Source organism: Grampus griseus (genome assembly GCF_964374135.1).
Source record: "Grampus griseus genome assembly, chromosome: 1".
NCBI lineage: Eukaryota > Metazoa > Chordata > Mammalia > Artiodactyla > Delphinidae > Grampus > Grampus griseus.
The window spans coordinates 72,421,799-72,440,519 of record NC_139017.1 but is presented as its reverse complement, the minus strand read 5'-3'; the positions used below and the strand labels follow the sequence as shown (position 1 = coordinate 72,440,519).

At 49.0% G+C, this 18,721-nt stretch overlaps 1 protein-coding gene across 1 annotated transcript in view; it reads right to left on the bottom strand.

Moving 5' to 3' along the window:
• Nucleotides 1-4,630: 4,630 nt before the first annotated feature.
• ADAR (adenosine deaminase RNA specific) overlaps nt 4,631-18,721 on the bottom strand; it is a 21,309-nt gene continuing 7,218 nt past the window's right edge. Inside the window, 12 exon segments of the mRNA XM_082660120.1 lie at nt 4,631-7,425; nt 7,607-7,734; nt 8,079-8,191; nt 8,688-8,870; nt 10,402-10,535; nt 10,828-10,950; nt 11,574-11,667; nt 11,981-12,152; nt 12,495-12,642; nt 17,865-17,952; nt 17,955-18,054; nt 18,185-18,329. Coding sequence (XP_082516246.1) covers nt 7,188-7,425; nt 7,607-7,734; nt 8,079-8,191; nt 8,688-8,870; nt 10,402-10,535; nt 10,828-10,950; nt 11,574-11,667; nt 11,981-12,152; nt 12,495-12,642; nt 17,865-17,952; nt 17,955-18,054; nt 18,185-18,329 — 1,666 coding nt within the window. The 3' untranslated portion in view covers nt 4,631-7,187.

The following is an 18,721-nucleotide window of genomic DNA, read 5'->3' as shown; positions in this document are numbered from 1 at the left end:
GTAAGCAGACCCAGCCCTCTCGCCCGCAGCAGAGCAGGCCAGGCAGGAGAGGGCTGCCTGTGGAGGCCAGCCCAGCAGGGTGTGAGTGCCCAGAACTCTGCCACGTCAGCATGGCTCCTGCCCCCCCTACTTCTGTTCCTGGCTCCATCCTTCCTGCTCTGGCTCCTCCTCTTGCCCCGCCCAAGCAAACCTGAGCAGGGTTGAAGCAGAGCTTCGGACGACAGGTCTGCTACTGCCGGTCTGCACAGCGGACTGTACACAGAGCCCAGCTTTCGGCTTCCTGTCCTGTGGGTCCCTGGAGGGTGTATCCCGACGCTGCTCCCAGGGGCCAGCTGGAGGCCACCTTGCCTGTTAGCCCAGGAAACAGACCTCTTCAGGGATCACCTGCCTTGGTCCCCGCCATGTGACTGGCTCTGATCTGTGGTCCCAGCCTGGGCTCAGTGCTGGGCCAGCGGGGTCACAGAGGGGTCCGTCTGCCAAGCGCACCTGAGGGGCCTGCCCGCCACACCGTGCTATTCTCTGGAGCCTGGCTGGACGCCTGCTTCTGCAGGCACCTCGGAGGTGGGGAGACAGCACAGGCACAGAGCGCTGGACAGGGAGCAGAGTCTGAATTCCGGTCCCCGCTCTGCCACTTACTCTCAGCCATCCTGAGCAATTCTGGCTAGGCCTCAGCTTCCTCATCTATAAATCGGGGATAGTAAGGCCCTCTTCGTGGGGTTGTTGTGAGGCAGGAGTGATGTTTGTGAAAAAGCCCAGGGCTGTACCTGGCGTAGAGTAGATGCTTCGTGAATGTCAAGTCAGACGTGGTCAGAGTTGACGGGTATGGGCTTACCTGCCTTGTCATGTCACTCTTCCTTCCAGACCCACCCATACCCTGGAGCAGATAGCCCCCGGAAACAGGGATGGGGTCTGGGGGAGCTGGAGCCGGAGAGGAGCAACACAGGGAATGTTGGGGTGAGCCTAACAGGTAGGCTGCCCTCTGGAGCCTCTTCAGCAAAGGTTCGTTCCGTTCCCGGGCTAGGCTCAGGCTCCGGCCCCCCTTCTGGATCGGCTCCTCCTGACAGGTGTGTGCCCAGGCCCCCAGGGGACCTAGTCCCGTTCTGGCTGTGGAGGAACGCCACCGGGACACGAGGCCAGCAGCTGTGAGAGGTGCTTCAGCGCATCTCCCCACCTGCCGGAATGGGCTGGCAGACATCTCTTCTGGGGGCGAGTGTCTTGGCACCATGGAGACTCCCTTCTTCTAGAACAGCAAATGGAGAGTTGCCTCTATTATGGCTGGACCCACCTCGGACTCACAGCCCTGAGGAAACATCCCGGAACCCGAAACAGCTAATGAAAAGGAACCCTCCCTCTGAAGGGTAGGTGCTGGCCTGAGGCCCTCCTGCCCAGCTCTCCCGGGTTCCTTGCCAGGGTCTAGGCTGCTAGGGAGGCCCCATCAGCTGTTGCTGTGGCTGGACTTGCTTTCAGTACTTCCTGCAATTGGCTGTCGTCCGAGTAAGTCACCAGACAGTGCCAGAGGGGCTGCTGGAGAGCAGCTTGTCCAACTCCTCGCCATGGCCCCCCCGACACACAGGGAAGTGGAGGCCCAGAGGTTGTTTGCTGGCTGACCTTGTACAAGCACTTAACTCTGAACTTGCTCATCCTCATCAGTGACGTGGGGATGACAGCTGGCTGAGGGCTACAGCAAAGATGGGAGGGACTGATGGAAGGGGTTAGCCGGGCAGGGTCCCTGGGGCAGTACCATTCCCTCCATCTCTGGGCGCAGCCCCTAGGGGACCACGCCAGTGGGGAGGAGGGGAGGACGGGTGGAGGAAAGAGGGCTCAGGCAAGGTGTTACCACGTGTCAGTACAGCCTTGGAACCCTCAAGGGTGTTGGGAAGCTTTGGAGAACCAGTCTCTTCTACTCTTGGGTCCTCCGTCCTCTTCTCTTGGTGTTGTCAGGGAAGCCTCTTGGCCCCTTCCATGGGGTGGGGCAGGGCATCTCTGGAGAGAATGGGGTACCCAGCTGCGCTCCAGGCCAGGACTGAAGGCCCCAGATCTGAAGAGGGAGGGAGAGATACTGGATTGGCACCCAAGCAAGGTGGGCTTGGGAGAGGGCAGTGAGGAAACAGTTGGGATCATCTCCATCAGAGATGAGAAGGCCACAGGCCATCTGAGAACCGCTTCTTGTTTGAAAAAGAGGGTATGAGAGACTGCTTTTGACGGCTGGAACTGCGGCAGGAGGAAGGCAGTCTCCTGGCAGCGAGGTGTCTAATACTGGAACAGCTGGTACCAAGTTATTGCAGATTTAAAAGCAAATAAGACACGGGCAGCCCCCAGCTGGCATTTCTGTGGAGGAAGGCTATCTGTGCAGAAAGGGCAAGGCCATTTCCCTCTAAGGAAACAGGGAGGGTGTGGGGCTTTGACTCCTGTTCTGCTTCTCCCAATCCCAGTGTTAGCTGCTGTGCACAGTGGCCTGCTCTGGGCCAGTTGCTTCGGATACACTGTCTTTACCCCTCACTGTCCTGCAGGGAAGGGGCCCCTGTTGACAGAAGAAAAGTGAGGCACAGAGCGACCAAGAGATAGCTGGTGCGTAGTGCTGGACCTGAAACCCAACACTGATCCCAGAGTCCACGCTCTCTGTGGCCTTTGAGGCAGGGAGGAGGAGAGCTCCTTGGGAGGGAAGTGAGGGGCATTCAGCGTCTTCTCTGAAATCTCTCCCCACTCAGTTCCAGCCGTCACCCTCTGCTTGTAGGCAGAGTTGGGCTGGCGTCACAGCATCCCTCACAAGCCAACTGGTGCTGGCCAGTCGCCCACCCAGACCAGACAGAGAATAAGCAGCCACCCTTCAGTATTCATCCCAACAGGTCTCAGAGGTTAGTGTGACAGTCACATGGTTCCTAAGGGACTGTCGGTCTAGGAATCATTAGAACACCTCACTCACCCACCCGCAGTGCCCCCATCTCTCCCACACTGGCCTCGGCTGCCCCCGTCTGTGCTCCTGGAATATTTGCACTGACCTAGCCCACTCCAGGCCAGACTCATTAGGAACTCAAGATTCTCATAAAGAAAGTTGTTTCCAAAGGTGTCATATCTCTCTGTTACATCTGGGGGGCAGAGGTGGGGACGGGGGCTGGGGGGTGGGGACGTCCTCTCGGGCCAGGGTTGAATAAGGGAAGGGAGAATATTGGGGAAACTGGACTCATGAGAGGTTAAGCACATCGCACGAATCTAAAGAAAAGATCAGTGGTAACATCAATGATTGTGATTTGTTGCCTGACAAGTCCATTCATCAGATGGAAAAGATAGGGCCAAATGGCTGCGCCTAGAGTAGACAGAGCCCAGAAATAGCTCCTGGGGAGGCCCTTTGTAAAGAAGGGGCCCTGGAGGACAGGGCACTTGAGGCCCGGTCTCCTGGAGGGATGGCTGGGGACTCCTCGCACAGCCCCTGCACTCTGCAAAGTCAGGGCTGTCTGTGTGGAAGGCACTCCTGCTCCTGGAACATGGGTTTGACCCGGGCCCACATCCTGGAAGCAATATTAAATGGTGGGCCCCCGAGATGAAATGTAGGGTGAACAGCAACTGCAGTGCTGAGCTGAAGAAAACCCCTCTTATGCTCCCGTGGGGTAGCCTTGCTTCCCAGCCCACCCGGAGCTGGGTGGCGGGGGGACAGTCTTACGTCACGCACTCACTGTAGGTATGGAAGAAACGGTCCATTTTCTACAAAGCCTGGGTACTACATTTCCCTCCAGGTGGGACCAGATGCCTGGGAACAGAGAGGACAGAGATGCTCGAGGCTCCAGGTACCTCACGGTAGGCGGAGACACTGTCCTTCACTGTCTGTCAAAACTGTCCAGCTCACCAAGTACTGTATTTCAACAGACTGTGACCGACACCCATGCAGAGTTCTGGTCCTTATTTAATGTGCCCCCCAAACATGTCACTGGCCCTCCTGGCCTCAGTTGTTCCATCTGTATTGTGGATGAAGAGGGAGGTTTCACTGCGACTTAGGAAGCCTCACTGTCAAATATTTCGTGTCCTCTGGTATGGTATTTTTACAAGGTCAAGGAAGAGTCTTGTAGAAATCCTGGACTAAATTGTAATCTGGAAAGTGGTGCATATTCTCTTTGAAATCAAGACGGAGAAATATTCTGGATGCCATCTATGAAGTAAAAAGCAAATGGCCTGTCTCCTAAGACTGCAGCCAAGCCAGTTCTGGTCCAGGCTGCAACTTGCACCTCCCCGCAGGCAAAACAGCTGGGAGTGGAAGGCTCTAGAAACCCCTCAAGGAGAGCCGGAGTTGCGGATGTGATTTGTGGTGTGGTCTCAAGGGACGCTTTCCTACTCTGGGCCTTGAAATCTTGCACAGCAAGTCTCTGGGGACAAGATATTTGATGGTGGATCTGATGGGGAAGGGGGGCTGTGGACCTGGGGAAGTAATTAAAGGTTGTCTGATATACTCCAACACACCGGACACAAGCTCACCTCCTAGGCAGCCCCTTTGAAATGGCTCCTCTCTGTTGGCTGAGGGAGACCCTCTCCTCAGGTTCTGTGTCAGATGCAGCTGGTGCTCTTGCCAGAAATCCCAGGACCACGGCTCTCTCTGTCCCCACTTTCTCACCCCCCAAGAAACCAAGACTTGAGGTTTTCTAACAATTCAGATTCTTCTTTTTTTTTATTTACGAGGAATGTATATTGTTAGTCACTTTTACCAAGGGACACATAAAAGTGGAATCATAAAACTGACTGCACCCATCGTGGCACCCAAGGCTACGCTTGGGCTCTTCCCCACTCTGCTCTTGGAGTTACTACCAAGACGCCCAAAACCAGCAAAATCCCTTCAACATGAGTAAAGGAAATAGCTTGAAGCAGTGACAGTTTTTACAAGTGATTATTCAAAAAATGCACAATAGCCACAGTTCAGACAAATCAACTACAAAGATCATTAAAAAAAAAGAAAAAAAGGTCTTGCTTACTAAAAACAAAGATTGGACGAAAAAGTGAAGAGAACACTCTAGGTGGGAGTTCTGCCTCTGTCCCATGTGACTCAGAGGGGCAGGGGTGGGCACGGCCGCGCAGGGCCTGACACAGGCTTGTTTCCAGCAGATGCATGGGTACAGGGAAGCCTTGCTCTCTCCCTACAACAGAAGCTGAATACTGTAAGTTCGCTAGACAAGATCTCGGGGCAAGCAGGGGCTCTGACCTTTTGAGAGTGCCCGTGCTCCCGGTTAAAGAAGAGGCAGCCGAGTCTGAGCTCTGCAGGAGATTCCAATGCCCAAGATGGTCCACAGGGGCCGAACATGCCGAGGAATCAGTAGGTGATACCCTCTAGCCTGAAGAACTAGGGAGATGAGCTGCCTCCTGGGGCAGGACTGATTTTGTGTGCCATCAGGAGATTCACAGGACCGGGGGGCAGGCCCCTTCCCCCCGAGAAGACAGGCACGGTTTCCCTCCTAGTTCCTTGGGACACTTTGGTGTTCCGCAAAGATATCCTTAGTGTATTTAAAGACTTACGTTTTCTCACTTTGGTCAAAAGTACAGAGAGAACGGTAGCCACAAGAATAAATGTGTGGATGCGGATGTATCCACCGCTGAAGAGGTGGGACAGACGGGGGGTTAACTAGTCAGGAGCTTGCGGGGTGTGGGGGAGGACGGAAAATCGTCTGAGGGCACTGGCTCGGCATGTTCACAGATACAATAGAGGAATCATCCAGAGGAAGGAGGCAGGCTCAGGCCTGGAGGGGGCAGGGCCTCTGTACGTTTCTTGAGCATGTCTGGCTGGCTTAGGCCCAGAGCCAGACCCCACAGAGAGTCGAAGGCTCTGACAAGAGTCCACAGTACCTTGAGGTGTAGACCAAGGGTCCCATCTCACAGAGTTTTAGGACAACCTGCCCTTTCACCTAGAAATACTGTTGAATGTCAACCCTATAAAGATTCCCTAGCAGGCAGGGAGACCTCAGGTCTGTGACCCGCCCGCAAACAACCTTCTGAAGCTATCAGGAGAAACAAAAGCACTTGGTTAATCAATGGCAAATGACATCTGACTTTTAAATCTGTGCAATTACAGGTTATCTGTAGCTGTTAGGAATCAACATTTACAGCATTCTTTTTAAAACTCCCAATTTACCCATGACTTAATCACCTTCCCTTGGTGTCACTGTCATAAGAAACATGCTGGGTGGAACAGTGATCTGACCCAACATGATTTTTTGCCCTTATTCCTGCTAGGTCCTGATTATCTGAGCAGAGATGATTTACCCTCTAGGATTTATCCTGGGTTTTTTCCTACCAGTTGGTTGGGGTCTGTGGCGCTACTTCCCCCATTGGTAGGACAAATTCCTAGCAATGCTTTAGGAGGGACAGCTGGGAGCTTGGCAACATTCCAAGATATGTCTGCTTCCCCAGGAAGTGGTCTGTGTCACCCCTGCAGGGCAGACTTCCCCTATTGCTTGGGCAATTCCTTTAGCCCCGTCTGGCTGGTCCCAGCCTTCCCTGCCACCTGCGGAAGGGATGCACGTCCCAGGCAGCAGCCTGCCCTGCCTCTGGGCCCCTCCCAAGCCGGCTAAAGTGCACGATCCGAAGGTGACTGAGCGTTATCTGCAGATTCTGATCACGCTTGGCACTGGTAACAAGCTGACTGCCATTTTAAACTCCTGCCCTTATAAATGTTTCACCAAATTCTTTAAGTTCACCTCTTTACCCTCTTGGAGGAAAAGGTAGAACTTAATGATCATGAAGAAGGAATCTCAGAAGGGGAGGAGGGGAAGCAGAGGGGCCTCAGAAGCCACAAATGAAAAATCATCAGTCCCTGGCATGATTCACACTGTTGACTGGAACCTAATCGAGACCACAAGAGGTCAGTGTAGCAAACACAAAGGGGACGGAAACAGGAAAAAACGAAGAAGGAAGAGGAAGTGGGCGCAAAGAAGGAACAACCCCTTCCCTCTGCCCTTAGGTTTCTACCCCTCTGCTTGGGAAAAGAGAAGGGGGATGGCTAGACCTGGCCTAGTAATCCCAAAGAAAGCAGGAAAAACAGGAACCCAAAGTTCTCAGTGTTACCAATTGTGGTTCCATTTAAAAACAAAAACAAAACAAAACAAAAAGGAAACCAAAAACCAAAAACCCTTGACCAATGTGATGAGGAATGCTACGACCTCTCTCTCTCACCCCAGTGTGAAACACCCTGACCCATCAGTCACCGGATCACACTACACTGGGCAGAGGTAAAAATTCTTTTCCTCCTGGGGTTTGCTTATCCAGTTCCCGTAGCCCATGTCCTTCAGACTTTTTTTGAAGTAGTTCTTGGCTATCTCGTAGTCACGGGCAGCTTTCTTGGCTTCACCATAGGAGAGTCTAAGTAGATCCCTGCGATACCGGAAGGAGCAGAGCTTCTTGAATAGAAGGAAAATGTTCTTTTTGGAGACCCGGGATAATTCATTCCGTGGCCTGGAGAAACGAAAGCACTCACTGTTCACCTGGGATGGAATAGGTGGAGACACTGATGGGGAGGGGGGGCATGGGTGCGTGTGGCAGCTTTTAAGCTCCGGTGTTTGGCAACGTGACACCCCCTTGGGGCTCAGGCCAGGACGCCTGGCTCTGCTTTTGCTGTGCTCTCCCAGCTCCTTACCCATCCACGGTGCCTCTGGTCCCATCTAGGATCTCTAGGTCATAGCCGTCAGCCAAACACCAGTTGACGCTTGTCTCCTTGGTCTTCCCGGATTGCCTCTTGGAATCGTATACACTGACTCGGCCAACCTAGAAATTCCAGGAGCAATGGGAGAAAGATGGAAACCTTTCAAGAAAAAGCTTCTGAAGCAGGGACTCAAGACTCATAGGCAAGAGGGAGTTGTGGAGTCATGATCTTTCCCCCTTATCTAGGATTCTGTTTGGCTAAGACTCAGACCGTACTAACTCGACCTCAATTCAAATGAATTCCAGACTAAAAGAAGGAAAGCCCTTGGCATTCAAGAGGAGGAAAGGGTAAGTTCTGGGGAAACGAACTAAGGCTGCCCTTGCCCACACTGTACGTTTTTGCTCTGCTGATAGGATTACTTGAAAAGGAGAAAACGTCAAGGGAAAAATGGATGGGGTTATAGCACCTTGGGGTGGTTGACAATGAAGGGATGTCGGAGTCCATCCTCAAACGCACTTCCATCTCTTGTCACACGACAGCAAATGGCACGGGTCAGATGCCCTTGGCTGAAAAGGTAACCTGGGTACGAAAAAGAAACACACACACCTGTGTTTGCACCAAATGCTGTGAAGTGGCAGAGGCATGTGGGGAGTGTGAGGGTACAGACAGAGTTGTCAAGACAGAGAATCAACTCCCTACTTAGGAAGCACCTTCTAACTGTGGCTGCCCAGGATATACAGGGATCATCAAACATTTAAGCACAATACATAAGGTTCCAGGTAAGGCCAAGGGCTGAGGAGAGCAAGGAAACTCAGACACTGCAGTTTTAAGCTGCTGTGTTTCTTTAACTCATCTTGAAAAGACTTGGCTGGCATGTCGTTACCTAGGCTCACTGCCTAAACCAATCTTCCCATCACAGCAGACCAGACACTCAGAATCAATCACTAACCACTGCATCGAGCACACTTTGAAAAGGGGAGACATCATGTTAGCACCTGGCAACGAAGCATGCGGTTTGCTGGGATTTGGGCACCAAAATGACAGTCCAGTTTCAGCTCTCAAGACAGGTCCTTACCCAGTGTGACGGATTTGAGATACACAGGCTGCAGGAAGTGGGTCAACAGCGCCCCCTGCAGGCCGAGCACGTTCCAACGCAGGATCTTGTCACTACAGGACATGGTTCGGAGTCTCTCCCCCAGCCGAATGCCATCCCACGTGGGCACAATGTCACTGGACTCCACTGGGATTGTGCCTTCTCCTGGATGAGAGACTTGGGTCAGACCCGAAGGGGCCCTTGGACCGAGCCCCTCCCTGGCGTGGTGTTTCTGCTCCTTAGACTCGGGCCAGAGGCTACTCACTCATTCGTTCTTCATATTATTTCATAGCACCTACTATGTGCTGGGCACTAAGCTTGGTGCTGGGAAACAATGGTGAGCAAAACCAAATAAGATCCTTACCTTCCTAGAACGTTTATGGGGGTGAGGGGATAGAAAGGGAACGGAGCAGACACTAAACACGTAAGTCAACACACATAAGAATTCTAGATGGTTCTGAGGGAGCTATGATGGAGGACAGCCAGGGGAACCTCCTGGGATAGGACTGTCAGGCGGGCTGAGACACGAAGGAGGAGAAGGAACAGCTGAGAAAGAGTGTTTCAGACACAGAGAAGAGCAAAAGCAAAGGCCCTGAGGCAGCAGGGGGTTTAGTTGTTGAGAGAGCTGACAAAGAGCCGATGTGGCTGAAGCACAGGTGAATGGCATGTTTTGCTTTTATGTGAAGTGTGGTGGGAAACCACTATGGGATGGTGGGCTTTTTGTTTTTAGTGAGCTTTACTGAGATATAATTCACCCATTTAAAGCATATACTTCAATAATTTTTAATATATTCACGGAGTTGTGCAACCATCACCACAGTCAATTTTAGAACATGTCATCACCCCCAAAAGAAACCTCCTGTTAGAAGTCAGTACTTCATTCCTTCTCATGGACAAATAACATCCCATTGTATGGATAGAACTCATTTTGTTTATCCATTCATCAGTTGATGGACCCTGGGGTTGTCTCCGCTTTTGGGCTATTACGAACAATGTTGCTATGAACGTTCCTGTATTAGTTTTTGTGTGGATATGTTTTCATTTCTCTTGGGGATGTTCCTAGGAGTGAGTTGCTGGGTCATATGGTAGCTCTGTGTTTACACTTTAGGGTTCTGAGCAGGGAAGTGACATGATCTGTGTTTGAGGGTCACTCTGATAACTGTAGAAGGACGGCCTGAAGGGAAGAGGAGTGGATGTGAGGAGACAGTAGGAGACATTAGAGGACAGTGGAGGAGCGGGAGCTAGCAGACATGGTGGAGAACCAGCGGCCAACTAGTCAGGAGGGGAGCCGGGCACTTGGCGTCCTCCAGTCAACATCTCAGGCTTGGTTCTGCATCATTTTCTTTCCATTTTCTCCAACCTTCCCTGAGGTGATCCCATCCATTTCCATGGCTATAAAGATCAACCATAGGAGGAGGACTCCCAAATTCTTATTTCCAGCCATTGCTCTCCTCTGAGCTCTAAGTGGGTACTTCTGCCTCCTATTTGATTTGGAGATCTCCCCAGCTACCTAATTCAAAATGGAATCTTGATCTTCCTACAGATCTTCTCTGACCTACATCTTGCCTCTCCCTGGAAACAAGACCCTGGTACCTCAGCAACTAATGGCAAAAACTTGGCAGCCGTGCCCTGGCTCTGGGACGGGCCTGGGGCTTCGCAGAGCCTTCTGGTGGGAGAGGGAGGACGTGTCACTCACCGTTCTCTACCTTGGTGCGGAGCTTGCCTTGTTTGGGATTCTCAAAAACAGGGTAGTGGCGGGAGTCTGTGCTCTCCACAGCACGGTCGCTACAGGACTTGTCAAAGAGGGCACCATCGCCACATGGGGCTGTGCTGCAATACAGGGGCATCTGTTAAAACCCACCTGTGCAGATGTATCTCTCCAGTTTCCTGGGGCTCAAGAACAGCTTGATGTGGGAGAAAGTAGGCTTCTGAAGCCTACTACGGGCTGCCGGAGTGGGTAGAAGCACATGTGAGTCACTCCACACTGAGGTGTGGACCTCAAACACAGAGCCAAGTGTGGCCCATCGAACAAGCTCTGATTTACGGACCAGGAGAGCATTCAGACACCCAGCTCTGGAAGCCTGGCAGGGCTGGCTCTAGTGCCAACAGAGACTGTACAGACCTGATATAGAGATGGAACGACACGGTCTTTTTTATTTGGAGCTTTTCTCCTCCCTTAGCAGGCTCAAATATACTATCCTTCGCAGTCTGGGGGTTGTACTTCATTAACTCGCTGTAGAGAAACCTACAAGAAGAAAGTCTGGTTAAGAAGACGGATTCTGGAAACAGCAGTTGCTTCTATAATCTGATCCCAAGCAAGGACAAGGCTTAACAGTGCAGACCTTTCATGGTTTCTCAGGTTGAAAGAGTTGGTGGGAAATTCTCCATGGGAGACCTCAGCATTTCTTAAAGCTAAGTTAGCCTTTCAGGTCAGTTCCATTTCTGCCAAGAGCTTCTCGCTCTGGCAGCTGCAGGGATTCTAGGGCAGAACAAACTGATTCAAGGACTATAGGAGGCTGTTGCTTCTCTCCCTTCATAAATTAAAGAAAAAGTGAACTGGAGGGGAAAGCTGGCAGGGCAATGGGTTTGTTTGTAGGTCCTCAAATGGAGATGGAAGGCTTCCTCATCCCTACAGCACTGAAGATCAAGAAGTCATCGTGTGCTTTTAAAAAAGGGCTTGAAGCAGAGTTGGCAGAAAAAGAGCTCTTCAACAGTAGGCTGAGTAGGGGCATGCAGCCGGGTCACAGAAGGGACTGATTCCGTAAGACAGGTTCAAATGGACAGGTGAGGCAAAGGCTGACACTGCAGGGTCGAGGACCTGCCCGCCAGGTGGGTGTCAGAGCCGCCACGCCCTGCGATCTCACTCACCTGATGAAGCCTCTCCGGGAGATGATCTCTGCGTGGCAGTCATTGACGGTTTCTCCCTTTAGGCTTAGAGAATCTCCTTTCACACAGCGATTCCCTGGGAAGGCAGTTAAAGCATATGTGAAATTTCCAAAGGAAAACGATAATGGATAGGGTAGATAGAGGCTGTTTGTTCTTAAAGCTTGAAGGCAGAAACAACCTCAATTGATCAGATCCTGACTCCTGTATTCTTTTCACTAGGAAATGAGAATTCATTCCCTGCTCTGAATTAACTGTAGCTAAAATGAAATACAAGAAGCGTCTTCTCTCTGCCTTAAATTCACCCACACAGGACCCCAGGAGAGAATGAGGAGGTGCTTCCAGTCACTACGGGGGTTGGAGAGTTGGGACACATTTCAGAGCCCACTTACCTGTCCCCAAGCTGACCACGACACCCAGGTCTTCAGAGTCTTTCTTCATGATGATGGCAGCCAGGATCTTGCGGCCAAGCAAGGAGGGCTGGAAACTGTTGGTGAGAGCATTGAAGCACCGGTGGCTCAGCATGGCTATCTGGTCGTGGAAGGTGCTGCCTGTGAGAGGAAGCTGTGGGGACAGGAGGCCATGTCAGGGCCACCGAGCCTCGTCTATGTCCACCATGTTTCAGAGTGGGCACGGAGGTCGAGTTCTACTGGACTGGTGGGTCATCTTTCCCCCTCTCACGTCTAGTGTCCCAGTTTCTAGGTTCTACTGAGGCTAATATTAAAGCCGAGGAATAGTTCACATGATGGCAAGTTACGAGCTGACTCCACCCAGACAGGAGTTAGCAGGACCCCCAAAAAGGATAGCACCAAAAGTAGACGTCTTAACTGTCTTTGGCTGTGCTTCTGGGGACCTTGAGAGGAGGAGCATAGTTCTTCTGAGACTGGCCCCTGTCACTGGGGTTACCTCTGTGAAACCCATGCGCTCTGCCTTCTCGTCCTCCCCAATCAAGACGCGGAGGGCCGCATCTGCTGCTTCCTGCTTGCCTTGCTTCTTGCTGTGTGCGCAGACGGCTGGGAACCAGCGACCCCCAACTTTTGCTTGGTAAACGAACCTTGGGGATGAGAAGCAGGGAATCAAGACAAGCACCTTACCCCGACAGCTGCTCCAGAAAAGGGCTGGTTTCGCTCAAGATGCGGCCAGTCTTGCCAACACGTGGCCCCATCACTCTTGACAGCTCTGTTCCTAAGGCAGCATTTCCCAGACTTCGGATATTCATGAATCACAGTGTGATTTCCGCTAGATCCAGATATCACCTGGAGTATTACTTACTTAATATTTTTCTCTAAGTTGACTCTTTTAAAATGTAAACACGTTTTAAAAGGACACTTCATATCACTGCTGTAAATGGAAAATGAATATCACTTGCCATAAACTGAAGGTGGCTGTAAAACTGACTATGATAAAAATCATGTTTTAAATTCTGACAAGACTCTATTGCTTCTAAAGGCTCTAGGCCTGTCTTTTATCATAGTTTAGCAAGTATTAGGGAGGGTTTAAAGAAATACTAACACCACGTGTGGACTTTCTTCTTAACTAAAGCAAAAATGAGAAGGGAATAACTTTCTCCCTGCTTGCATCACTTTTTTAATGCTCTGATTTTTTAAGTACCTGACTCCATTTCTTCATTCATTTCCTGATTAGCTCAAGAGGACTTAACCTGGAGAAGTCAGAGAGTCAAGGTCAGCCTTAGCTCAGGGAACCACACCTTTATGAGGAGTTATTTTTCGATTCCTGGAGGCCTTGCGATGGCTAAGGGGAGTGGAGTGTACCCTGGGCACTGGTGGAGCAGGGAGGCAGGCAGTGCTGCTGAGGGGCCCTGCAGTTCCCCTCCCTTCCTGGCTGGGGATCTCCACAAACACATCAGAACATGATGGAGCAAAACAGCCTGGGCAGCTACCAGACAAGGTTTCAAGAATACTAGCTTTTAACCAGATCCTAATCTGCTTTGGGGAACCCAGCTTTGGATAATCCAACTGCATACAACAAAGGTTTCAGTATCAAGATTTATCCATCAGCTCAGGCAGTGAAAGGAATCAATCTTTATGTTCAGCCATACTGAGCTTCTCACTATCCCTTGCTTATCCTAAGTAGCTGAATGCCTTTGCCTCTTTCTTTGGTGGTGCTGACTGGTTTGTGCAGGCCAGTGGGTTAACGTTCAGCGAAGCAAAAGGACAGCGACATGAAAAGATGTTGAAGAGAGGGGATGGGGGCCAAACCACGTAGGATCTTGACCTGAAGGATCCAGGAGAATTTCATGAGTGTTCTGTGTTTGAAGAGAGTATGACCTCTTATGCACAAAGATATACACATATATCCATATATCCATACACACAAATATATATACATATGTATATATATAAAATAAAGTTTGTTAATTGTGCAACTAGAATCCATTAGAGCTGCACGGTCCAATGTGATAGCCACTGGCCACACGAGGCTATTAACTTTAATTAAAATTCAATACAACTAATAATTCAGTTCCTCAGTCACACAGCCACATTTCAAGTGCTCAGTAACCACATATGGCAAGTGGTTAGCCTTTTTAGTGGAATGCTGGGGACAAGAGCCCAATTGGAATGAATTAAGGAAGTGAAGACAATGAAGACATTGACTACAAACAATTCTTTTGAGAGGTTTGGCTGTGAGGGGAACAGAGAGATGAGGTGGTACCTGGAGGGAGATGTGGGGTCAATGGAAGGTTTTTAGAAGATGGGCACGGGCATGTTTGTAGGCTGATGGGAATGATCCAACAGAGGGAGCAACTGATGATGAGAGAGGGAGATTAACTGAAGGAGAGGACGAGAGGGAAGGGATCCAGGGCACAGGAATGGGAGGAAGGATGCTTCCTGCGTACTGGTACAGATGTAATGTACAGATGAAGTAGGAAGGTGGATTTGGTGATGGGAAGGTAAGGTGTTTGTCATTTGGTTATTGCTAATTTCTCAATTAAGTGTGAAGTAAGGTCATCAGAGTGAGAAAGAGGGGTTTTGTGGAAATTTGAAGAAAGAGGCAAAGGTCTGAAATGATTTTCTTAGAGTAGAAGAGAAAATGTAGTACAAAAAAATAGTAGGAAAAATGCCGGGGGCTTCCCTGGGGCTCCAGTGGTTAAGACTCTGAGCTCCCAATGCAGGGGCCACAGGTTTGATCCCTGGTTGGGAAACTAAGATCCCACATGCCGCATGGCACGGCCGAAAAAAAAAAAAATGCCAGGAAGAGGACAAAAGTGGGGGTGGGGGGCAAGTGACACTCCCTTACTTAAAACCCTTCAATGGCTCTCCAGTGCTTGTGTGGCTGGAGCATAACATGGCCCACCCACAAGGTCGACCCTCCAGTCTCATCTAGCATCAGGCCTCCACTGTGCTCTCTGCTCCACCCATACTGGCCTTCCTGCAGCTCTTTACCAGCTCTGTGGACTTGGGGGTACTATCTCCTTTGCCTAGAACCCTCCCTCTCTCTTGATCGTCCCTAAGATCTCAGCTTAGGCTCCACTTCTCAGGGAAGCTCTCTCTCCCCTCTTCTTACTGAGTCAAGTCATGCTATGTAGATTCTCACTGCATCATGTAACTCAAGCTCCTTATAATACATATCAAGTATGAGATCTTAAATTTCTTACGTGATTATTGATTGATGTCTGACTCCTGTTCTAACAAATACAATGTCCTCTATAAATATCTGTTGAATAAAGTAGGGAGACCAGGAGACTACTGCCTGGTTTAGGTGAGAGAAGACAGTGGCTTACCTGAGAGTGCTGACACTGGAGGTGGAAAGAGGAGGAGGGGATCTGGGACAGAAATTGTAGGTTCAATAAGCAGAACTTAAGGATGGTTTGGCTGAAGGGTGTGAAGGGGACAGGGTAGATGGTCCCCAGGTTTCTGGCATTTTACTTAATGTGGAGCCTACATATTCCCTATTAGGAATGTGCCTGGGTCACTTATCTTTTTAGTTGATGTTGCAAATAGGGTATTCTCTACTACGTTTTCTAACTGCTTATTACTGTATACAGACAAGTTCTTGACTCTTATACATCACTTTGTAGTCCCCTGCTCTCCTAAATTCTCCTTTGTCTCTAACATTTCTTCAGTTTTCTCATGAATATTCCAGGTATACTATCATATCACCTGCAAATAATGATAACTTTACCTCCCCTTTCCTCTCTTTACACTTACTTCTTTCTCTAAACTGACTGCATTAGCTGGTAATTCCAGAATGATATTAAATGACGATGACAGTGGCATCCACATCTTCCTCCTGACTTGAATGGGAACAGTAATAAGTAAGCTGCTGACTTTGGACTTCAGACTTGTACTTTTATCATGTGAAGGATGTATTCAATAATTTCTATTTTCTTAACAGCTTGGTTTCTTAATCTGAATGGATGCTGAATTTTACTACACACATTTTTGGAATCTCTGGAGATGATCATGTGGTGTTTCTCCTTTGACCTATTAATGTGGTAAATAATAAATATCTTACTGTAGACTAGTCTTTGCACTACATTGAGATACTATTTTTCGCATTTTAGAATGCTCATGGTGTAGAGGAAGAGATTCTTTATACATCGTTGGTGGAGGCAGAAACTGGTATAATTTCACTGGAAGAAAGTTTGGCAAAATTTACCAAAATTTTAAATGCACATATACATATTATTCATTGCAGCCTTATTTATAACACCAAAAGTTTGGAAACAATTCAAGTATTCATCAGTAGGGACTGGTTAAATAAATCATGATAAACGCCGTACACTGGAACATTATACTTTGTAGTTATATAGAAAGAATATAAAGTTACATGAAAAATTTTCTAAGATAATACTTTTACGTGTAAAAAGCAAGCTAGAAATCAATGCATATATGTATTTCTGTGTAACGAAAGGGGGGAATATAATTGCTTGTATTTATATAAAGATACTCTGGAAGGATGTATAATAATGTAAAGTTACTACATGCTGTGTGTGTGTGTGTGTGTGTGTGTGTGTGTGTGTGTGTGTGTGTGTAAGAGCTGGGTCAAAGTGAGAATGAGCTTTTTATATTTTTATTTTTGAATAATATTTTTTATTTTGCATAATCTATTACCTATCAAAAAAACCCCTTAAAAACCAATGTACACGACTCATGGCCCAGAAATTCCACTCCTGAAAATTTATACTATAGACAAGTTTGTACATGTAAGCAAAGACATACAGTACAAGGATATTCACTGCAGGAGTGATTCTAAGAGTAAGACCAAAACCAACCTGAATGTCACCGGAAGTTAGTTAAATAATTACACATGGTGGGGCTTCAAACAGAAATAACAACATTTTCCTTCTTAAACTAGTGTCCATTTTAAGAAGACCTTTTACATCTCTTGTTTGATAAAGCAATTTAAAAATTGTAAGTATCTATTCAATAAAGCATTATGTGGTAGATATATACATGCTTATTTGTAATGACCTCTAAGACACACTGGTAAGTAAAGGAGTCAAGGGGTAGAACAGAAGATTATGATATATACTTACTTTAAAAAACAAAGAGAGGGCTTCCCTGGTGGCGCAGTGGTTAAGAATCCACCTGCCAATGCAGGGGACATGGGTTCAAGCCCTGGTCCAGGAAGATCCCACGTGCCACGGAGCAACTAAGCCCATGAGCCACAACTACAGAGCCTGTGCTCTAGAGCCTACGAGCCACAACTACTGAGCCCATGTGCCACAACTACTGAAACCTGTGGGCCTAGAGCCTGTGCCCCGCAACAAGAGAAGCCACGACAATGAGAAGCCCACGCACCACAATGAAGAGTAGCCCCCGCTCACCACAACTAGAGAAAGTCCATGCACAGCAATGAAGACCCAACACAGCCAAAAATAAATAAATAAATTTATAAAATAAATAAATAAATAAAAATAAAAAAGAGAAAGGAAAACGTGCTAATATGTGCATGGAAATTTCTAGAAGGACTCAAGAGACTGGTAATAGTGTATGAATCTGGTGAGGGAAACTAGAAGTCTGAGATAGAAATGAGACTTTGTTGCACATTTTTTCAATCAGCTTGAATGATTTCCTATGTACATATAAAAATTAAAATTAGTTTAAAAAAACTTAAAAGGCTCATGCTCACTGGAAGAGTGGCTGTCTTCTCAAGATGGCTGATCTAGTGTCTTCTCGGAGGCCCTGGGGACAGGGCTCCCTGAACATGCCCCTCCTGTCATTCACAGCTAATGCACATCCTTTCTTTCCCTGGGTTATAAGCTGTCCCCACTCTGTGACACACGGCTGTAGCCAGGACAGGAACACTCACTTGGGCTCATGAGGAGGTCCGGACTGGTCGACCAACTTGAACTCAGCAGCAAAGCCATGGGAGCGGGCGTACTCCAACAGGCCGCCCACGGGTTGGTGTTCAGGTACCTGACGAGCTCGCTAATCCTCCTGACCTTGTTGGGCATCACCGATTCCAAGTTATCAAATGATTCCGTGTTCATACTTCCGGGCTGAAGGAGAATCAGCCAGACAAAGAGGAATCATAAACACTTAACGGAAACTCTGAGGGACTCATGGGCAATCCTAAGCCGCTCAGTTGCTAAAAATGACCTGTATCTTCTGAGTAGAAAATGGCCCCACCTGGTCATCAGAAGACGTTGAGCCTGTCGCCTCCCCTTGCAGGGCCTTCATGGCTTCCTCTGCAGCCATCTGCTTTGCCGCCTTCTTGCTGGGAGCACTGGCAGTGGGGAAAGTATGGGTTCCCATTGCAACGCAGTATTGGAACCTGACAGGAGATGAAAGGAGAGGATTAAACTGGTTTTGATGGAAGAGCTTTACCTAGCCTTTGTCAGGTTGTCATCCTTCACGACTTGTAATTGCCTTGCACACATCGCCTCTGTGCCTTGGCTCACGCAGTCACTTCTGCCTTGAAGAGCCGGTGCCTTTCACCCTCCTCCTGCCCCCAGTCTGTCTTAGCCTGGCTCACCCCTATTCAACATTTTTAATCATCAACCTAATTTCACCTCCTCCAGGAACCCTTCTCTTGAACATGTAAGTCTGCAGAGCCTCAGAGCAGAGAGCTTCTCAGGTACGCCCAGGTCTTGCACCTTTTAGTCCCACCACCAGTAACCTCCAAGCCGTGTATCTCCCTTGTGCTTGGTCCCTGCTTTGCCCTTT